This window comes from Carlito syrichta, unplaced genomic scaffold, assembly GCF_000164805.1.
Source record: "Carlito syrichta isolate Samal-C Ts95f unplaced genomic scaffold, Tarsius_syrichta-2.0.1 Scaffold305797, whole genome shotgun sequence".
Classification (NCBI taxonomy): domain Eukaryota; kingdom Metazoa; phylum Chordata; class Mammalia; order Primates; family Tarsiidae; genus Carlito; species Carlito syrichta.
The window spans coordinates 142,827-150,579 of record NW_007249893.1 but is presented as its reverse complement, the minus strand read 5'-3'; the positions used below and the strand labels follow the sequence as shown (position 1 = coordinate 150,579).

The 7,753-nt window shown below is 54.7% G+C and overlaps 1 protein-coding gene across 1 annotated transcript in view; it reads right to left on the bottom strand.

The window, feature by feature from the left end:
• Positions 1-227: 227 nt before the first annotated feature.
• SLC29A2 (solute carrier family 29 member 2) overlaps positions 228-7,753 on the bottom strand; it is a 9,869-nt gene continuing 2,343 nt past the window's right edge. Inside the window, exons 5-12 of the mRNA XM_008062704.2 lie at positions 7,277-7,454; positions 6,229-6,326; positions 5,918-6,002; positions 3,867-3,997; positions 3,561-3,666; positions 3,371-3,456; positions 1,791-1,990; positions 228-567 (exon numbers count right to left, since the gene is read on the bottom strand). Coding sequence (XP_008060895.1) covers positions 456-567; positions 1,791-1,990; positions 3,371-3,456; positions 3,561-3,666; positions 3,867-3,997; positions 5,918-6,002; positions 6,229-6,326; positions 7,277-7,454 — 996 coding nt within the window. The 3' untranslated portion in view covers positions 228-455. The remainder of the gene's footprint in view (positions 568-1,790; positions 1,991-3,370; positions 3,457-3,560; positions 3,667-3,866; positions 3,998-5,917; positions 6,003-6,228; positions 6,327-7,276; positions 7,455-7,753) is intronic.

Below are 7,753 nucleotides of genomic sequence, written 5' to 3'. Positions count from 1 at the left end.
TCGAGGTCACTGGGGCCTGGGGGGAAGAGGGCGTCTGTCCTGGGATGGTCTCACCTCCCACTCTGAGCTTGAGGTAGGGGCCGCTCAGCCACACCCTTGGCAAGGACCCCTGGCCTCCTCTGCTCTCGGTAATGATTAACAAATGCAGCTCAGACACTGAGGAAGACCACGCCTGTGTCTTCTTTCCCCTGATTATCAATCTTTCGATGAAGTCATGGAAGTCAGCTCCGTTCCTGGATGAGGGTTAGAATGACCGGTGGTGAATTCTTCCTCGAGCACCTCAAGTGGTCACCAGCCAGCGAGGGGGAGCATCTCCTGCCCTTCCCGGTGGCCTTAGAGCCAGGGGCCCCCGCCCAGCAGAGGCCTGAGCCGGGTTCGCCATTCCCCTGGGCTGGATCTCAACTCCACAGTGGGCGCCGTGGAGAGGGCTGCTGGGAGAGCTCGGATGGGCCACTTCAGAGCAGTGCCTTGAAGAGGAAGGAGAGGGAGGCACCACAGGACAGTCCCAGGGCCAGGAAGAAGGTCATGAGGGCGCCAGCTACCTCCCTCTCGTGTGGCTGCACCTGTCTAGAACACCAGGAATAGGAGCTCTTAGAAGATGCAAGGCCCAAACTCAGCCCCAAGGTCCACTGCCTGTTCTGTCCAGACTCTGACTCATGTCACAATTAGGTCCTTCTTTCTAGGCTTCAGATTCCCGATCTGTAAAATGAGACTGCTGGACAAACACATCTCTCTCTCAGGGCCTTTGGGGTCCAACATTATGGGATTCTAGATTCCACTGCCTTCTCTTTTCACAAAGTGCCCCTGATGGCCAGGCTCGGTGGCTCAGCCCATCATCCCAAGACTTTGGAAGGCTGAGGCGAATGGACTGCCTGACCCCGTGGGTTTGAGACCAGCCCAGGCAACTTGGCGAGACCTCGTCTCTACAATACATCAAAAATTAGCCAGGCATGGTAGCGTGTGCCTGTAGTTCTGGCTACATGGAAGCCTGAGGTGGAAGGATTGCTGGAGCCCAGCAGGTAGATGCTGGGGTGGCCGTGAGCGTGCCACTGCACTCCAGCCTGGGCGACAGAGTGAGACTCCAACTCAAAACAAAAAACAAAAACAAACTGCTGGGGAGAGAACCAGACTGGGGACGTACCTGCCTCGTAAAGTAGGAACTGGTTCTGGGGACTCATCTATGGACCTTAGTTTCCCCATCTATAAAATTAATGCATTGGACTGTCATCCCTCAGGACCCATCTAGCTCCAAAATTATCAGCTGAAGGGGAGCTAAGGTTTTGATTGAAAGTGGAATGCATGGACTATTTCTCGGAGGAGCAGTGGCATTGAGAATCCAGGGAGAGTAAAGGTGACAGGGAGAACCAGGTCAGGGACACCACAGCCTCGACCTGCTGGGCTCTGGAGATCCTTCCGCCTCAGCCTTCCAAGTAGCTGGAACTACAGGCACGCACCACCATGCCCAGTTAATCTGTTGATTTGCTGTAGAGACAGGGTCTCACCAAGTTGCCCAGGCTGGTCTTGAACCTCTGTGCTCAGGCAATTCTCTTGCCTCGGCCTTCCAAAGTGTTGGGATTACAGGCTTGAGCCACTGCGCCTGACCATTTCCCCAGCAGTTAAGACCTGCCCCGACGCCAGCGAGGGGGGCGCCAGCGAGGCCTGCAGACAACTAGGGCTGGGCTGGCCCGAAGCAGAAGGGACCCTCCCTCCCTTGCAGGCTGCCCCTCCTCAAAGATCTAACCCACCTCCCACTCCCAGCCCCCACACCACCCCATTCCCCGCCCCCGAACCTGGGCGCCAGGCACATGGTGAGGGACACCAGGTAGCCATTAGAAATGGCAAACAGCAGCATGAAAGTGATGAAATAGGCATCCTGCGGGAAGAGGATGGGCAGCCGGGACCTCTGGGGCACATGGCACAGCATGAAGAGTGGCACGAACAGGAAGCGTAGGCAGACCAGCAGGGGCAGCAGCCGGCTGTCCTCGTCTGGCTGTGACAGAGGCTGGAGTGAGCAAGGGCCCTGGAGCCAGGTCTCAGCTCCACGGGGACCTTGGGGCAGCCACAGGACAGACTGATCCGTCAACCCCCGGTGTCCTCTGACCCCATCTACCCTATGAGCCCGTGAGGACCCAGTGTTGGGGCCTCTAGGGAACGAGGACCTGGGCCAAGGCCACCCAGCAATCAGAGGGACAGGCCTGGGGCTGGCCTCTTTCTCTCCCAATCTCTAGCTGTTCATGGCAGAACTGAATCTGCAGTTTCAGACTGGGTTCCTCAGAGCACCCCTGGGGGGTTCCACAAACCTCTCTGGGGCAGTTAGGTTTCCAAGTGTGATTAGAAGCTGGAGATCCAGGTCTCCTGTCCTGACCTGGATCAGAGCAGGTCCTCTTTGGTGTTTTATTTATTATCTCTCCTTGGAAGTTTTCATTTAAAGAAATAGCATGGGGTCAGGTGCAGCGGCTCACGCCTGTAATCCTAGCATTTTGGGAGGCGAGGGGAGAGAACTGCTTGAGCCCAGGAGTATGAGACCAGCCTAGGCAATATAGCGAGACCTTGTCTTTAGAAAAATAAAAATAAAAAATTAGTCAGGCATGGTGACATGCACCTGTAGTCCCAGCTACTCAGGAGGCTGAGGCAGAAGGATCACCTGAGCCCAGGAAGTTGAGGCTGCGACGAGCCATGATTGTGCCACTGCACTTCAGTCTGGGTGACAAAATGAGACCCCAACTCAAAAAAAAAAAAAAAAAATAGCACCATGATGGAAAGTAATTGCAAAACTAGGGATCTTGTACAGCCTCTTGCCTGGTGCAGGAATCTCCATGTAACATTCTCTGAGTCAGACACGGTGGCTCATGCCTGTAATCCCAGCACTTTGGCGGGTAGAGGTGAGAGGACTGCCTGAGCTCAGGGGTCCGAGACCAACCTGGGCAACATGGCTCGTCTCTACAATAAATCAAAAAATTAGCCAAATGTGGTGGCACATGCCTGTGGTTCCAGCTACTTGGAAGGCTGAAGCAGAAGGATTGCCTGAGCCCAGCAGGTCCAGGTGGCCATGAGCGTGCCATTGCACTCCAGCCTGGGCAACAGAATGAGACTCCGATTCAAAAAAAAAAACCATTCTCTGAGTACCAAGGTTGGGCCCTGGGCTGGATGCTGGGAGCACAGAGGTCAATTGGACTTGGCTTTTGCTTTCCAGAAGCTCACAGTCCAAGCCCTGGCTTGCATACCTCCAGGGCCCAGGTGCTCACTGCCACTTGGCCAGCAGTTCCTTTGTCAGACCACGGGGCTGTTGGAAAATCACCTGTGTTCTTTCACGCCCTGTGATCCCAACTGCTTCCTAAAGTATCAGATCACCCAACTCAGGTGTGCTTACCCACAGGAAGTAAGAAGTCAGGCTCCGTCCCAGCCAGTCCATGATGTTGAAGAGAAGGAAACAGCAGATGGGGTTGAAGAACTGACCTGGGGGAGAGAGGACTGGTGGTTCACGCTGGTCCCCACTTCCCCCTTTCCTCCTCCCCGCTTTGTGCCCCCTGCCTTGCCCTCTTCTGCACTCCGACACTCACTCCACTTCCCAGGACCCGTAGAGCTGGTCACCATGGCTGTGATGGCGGGGAAGACGGACAGGGTGACTGTGAAGACCAACACAAGGCACAGCGCTGTCAGCCAGATCTGGGAGCCAGAGGCAAGGGTGTGAGTGGGCGGGGCAGTCCAGGGCCCAACCCTCTTGCTCAGGCCCCACCCGAAAAAAAATACTTGGGGCCCAGCCCAGCTGTGTTCCTGGCCCGCTAGGACCCTGTGACCTCGGAATAGACAATGCGAGACCCCATTCTTCCCACTGCTGGTGGGTGGGGGTTATATTCAAGTCAAACCTTTCGGAAGACAACGAAGACTGAAGGTTTTCCTGGGTTCTGGGGTTCATTTGGCTCCGGTTCCTTCTCAAGATCAATATCCAGAGTCAGGGCTACCTTCTGGGGGCTGTTGGGAATCCCGTTCTTCACATCTGGGGCAAGAGGAGAGGGTGGAGTCACACCTGCAACCGTGTTTCCTGACATCCAGATTCCCAGCAGTTAAAATAAATGATTTGCCGGGCTTAGTGGCTCAGCCTGTAATCCCGCGCCTTGGGAGGCTGAGGTGAGTGGATTGCCTGAGCCCGCGGGTTCGAGACCCGCCTGGGCAGGCGAGACCTCAGCTCTACAATAAATCAAAAAAAAACTAGCCGGGCGTGGTAGCGCGCGCCTGTAGTTCCAGCTACTTGGAAGGCTGAGGCGGAAGGATCACCGGAGCCCAGCAGGTCAAGGCTGCGGTGGCTGGGAGCGGCCACTGCACTCCAGTCTGGGTGACCGAGTGAGACTCCAACTCAAAAAAAAAAAAAAAAGAGTGATTCACCGGGCATGGTAGCTCACGACTGTAATCCCAGCACTTTGGGAGGAGGAGACAAGAGGACTGCCTCTGAGCCCACAGGTTCGAAACCAGCCTGGGCAACTTGGTGAGACCTCATCTCTACAATAAATAAATAAATAAATAGCCAGTGGTGGTGGCAAACGCCTGTAGTTCCAGCTACTTGGAAGGCTGAGGCAGAAGGATCACCTGAGCCCAGCAGGTTGAGGCTGCGGTGGCCATCAGCACTCCAGCCTGGACGACAGAGTGGGACTCTGACTCAAAAATAAAATAAAATAGCAGGGCATGGTGGCTCACACCTATAATCCCAGCACTTTGTGAGGCTGAGGTGAGAGGATTGCCTGAGCACACAGGTTCAAGACCAACCCGGGCAACTTGGCGAGCCCTCATCTCTACAATAAATCAAAAACTTAGCCGGGTATGGTGGCACATGCCTGTAGTTCCAGCTACTTGGAAGGCTGAGGCAGAAGGATCGCTTGAGCCTAACAGGTCAAGGCTGCGGTGGCCAGGAGCATGGCATTGCGCTCCAGCCTGGGTGAGAGAGTGAGACTCCTACTCAAAAAAATAATAATAAAATAATAAAATAATCCTCCTCCAGCCTGGGGTGCAGGTGAAGGGAATTCATGATGGAAATAAACACAGCTATGAGGAAGCACATACATGTGGCAACGAGTTCAGCACCTCTAATAGATGCTCTCTTTTTATTTTTATTTTTTATTTTTTTTTGAGTTGGAGTCTCACTCTGTCACCCAGACTGGAGTGCAGTGGCCGCTCCCGGCCACCGCAGCCTCGACCTGCTGGGGCTCCAGCGATCCTTCCACCTCAGCCTTCCAAGTAGCTGGAACTACAGGCACGCGCTACCACACCCGGGTAATTTTTTTAAAAATTTATTTATTGTAGAGATGAGCTCTCACCAAGTTGCCCAGGCGGGTCTCGAACTCGCGGGCTCAGGCAATCTAGTCACCTCAGCTTCCCAAGGCGCGGGATTATAGGCTGAGCCACCGAGCCCGGCTTCTTTTTATTTTTATTTAAAATATGATGGGGTCTTACTTTGTTACCCAGGCTGGTCTTGAACCCCTGGACTCAAGCGATCTTTTCTCCTTGGCCTCCCAAAGTGCTGGGATTATAGGCATGCACTACTATGCCCAGTTTCCCAGCTTCTGATAGATTAGCTCATTGCCATTGCTTTACAAATGAGAAAATGAAGCTCATAGGGGTTACACGGTTTAGTGACTTGTCTCAGGCCACACAGCTGGGACGCTGTGAAACCAGGATTCAAATTCAGATCCAGAGCTTGCATGCACGAGGCTCTACTGTCTCCCCATTTTATAGAGGAGGAAACTGAGCCCCAAAGAACAGCAGGGATGACTTAATCTGCTGACACCCTTTGTGATCTGCCTCTACTCGCTTAAGGCTACTAGAGGTGGGGCCCTAGTTGGGGACAGAGGAAAATGCTTTCCAGGGGAGACGGCTCTAAATTCTTGTAGGTCTCCCTTCTCCCCAGCAGGGTCTCGGGGCTTACCAGACTGGAGCAGCTCAGCTTTGGTCTCCAGCTCCTGAGTTGGGGCCTGCGAGGAGTCCTTGGCCAAGTAGTAGCGGGCAAACTTCTGCAGAAGCACAGGAAGGTGTTGGACCTGCCTGGCTTGGCCGTGGTGTCCAAAGTCCACCCCACACCACTGACTTGGGCGCTGGAGTCCCTGGGAGTAGACTCCTTTGGGAGTTAGGGCTGAGCCCAGGTCTCCTCTGCCTCCCCCAGCCCCTCTCAGGGCCTCAGACTCAGGACTCTGTCTGAGACGCTTTGAGATGGGACCTCAAGCCCAATGGTAGGCTCACCAGGCGGGACAGACTCAGATGGCACACAGTGGACATGAGAATGCCCACACAGGGCGTGATAAAGTACCCCAGGGCAGAGGTCTGGGCGTCCACGCCACCTGCGGAGAAACTTTGGCTGCAGAGGAGAGGTGGCTGGTCCCACCGGCTCCCACGGGGCTTCCAATTCATGTCTCCCTTCCCATCATGCACTTCTCAGATCCCCCCTCCCAGCCTCTTGTACTTGAGCCTTCAATGACAAACTCGGGAATCTGGCACATGGCCCCAGACAAGCCCTGCCCTTCCTCACTTTCCCCTACTATGTGCCAAGAATCTTCTCTTATTGTATGCTAATGACAGCCTGAGCAGGGAACTGTAACAATCATATAGGCCAGGCGCGGTGGCTCACACCTATCATCCCAGCACTTTGGGAGAAGGAGGTGAGAGGATTGCCTGAGCCCATGGGTTTGAGACCAGTCTGCAACTTGGGGAGACCTTATCTCTATCATGAATTAAAAAATTAGTCAGGAGTAGTGACGCGTGCCTGTAGTTCTGGCTACTTGGAAGGCTGAGGTTGAAGGGTCACCTGAGCCCAGCAGGTCGAGGCTGCGGTGGCCATAAGTGTGCCACTGCACTCCAGCCTGGGCCACAGGGTGAGACTCAGACTCCAAAAAATAAAATAGAATCATAGAGGTGGGAAAACCAGCCTTGAGAGGAATCTTGAGAGGTTCCAGGCCTTGTCCAATGCCCCAAGCCAGTGAGCAGTGAAGCGGATTCAAACCCACATGGATCTGAATCCCAAACTTGTCCTCCTCCCTTAACCATAATCCGTTGCTGTGTGCCAGTCTTGGCCCCAGAAATCCTGCCTTTGGCTCTGAGTTAAACCAGTCCTCACCAGGTTATTATTCCTCACTCCAGGGCCCAAGAGCCCGGATTCCAAGCCCCAGACCCAATCCACATTTCCACACATCACCCCATTACCTCCGTCTCCACCCAGAATCTCTCACACGCCCTCTCTGCTCCCCAAGCCTCAGAGGCCATCCCAGCCCTCCAGCCACCCAAGTCTACTCACTGGCCATGGACAGGAGCATGGCAAGGGCAGCGAAGATCCCAGCCAGGCCCTGGCCACTCAGGAAGAGAGTGCTGTACGTGGAGGGCATGGTGCCCAGCTGCCCAAAGAGGCTGCCCTGCAGGATGGCACCAAAGGCTGCAGAGGGACAAGGATGGGGTTGTTGCTCAACCAGACAGGCCTTGCAGGCTCCCTGGAGGAGGTGTTGCAGGGCGCATGGGGCCTCTAGACTGAATTGGGCAGTTGTGAGGTCTTCTAGGGACTCTGGGACAATATCCCCCATACATTCCTTGGCTGGGGGCTGGCGGCCAGGAGGTCTGCTCCTAGGTCACCGTGGGGCCTGTGACAAGTCACTTTTCCTCTCCCTCTGAGCCTCAGTTTCTCCATCAGGGATATGGGTAAACATGAGGCTGTCTTTCCTTCTCGGATATGTTGGGCTCTTTCAGTTATGAGGAAGAGGACGGGCTGAAGCCCTGCATG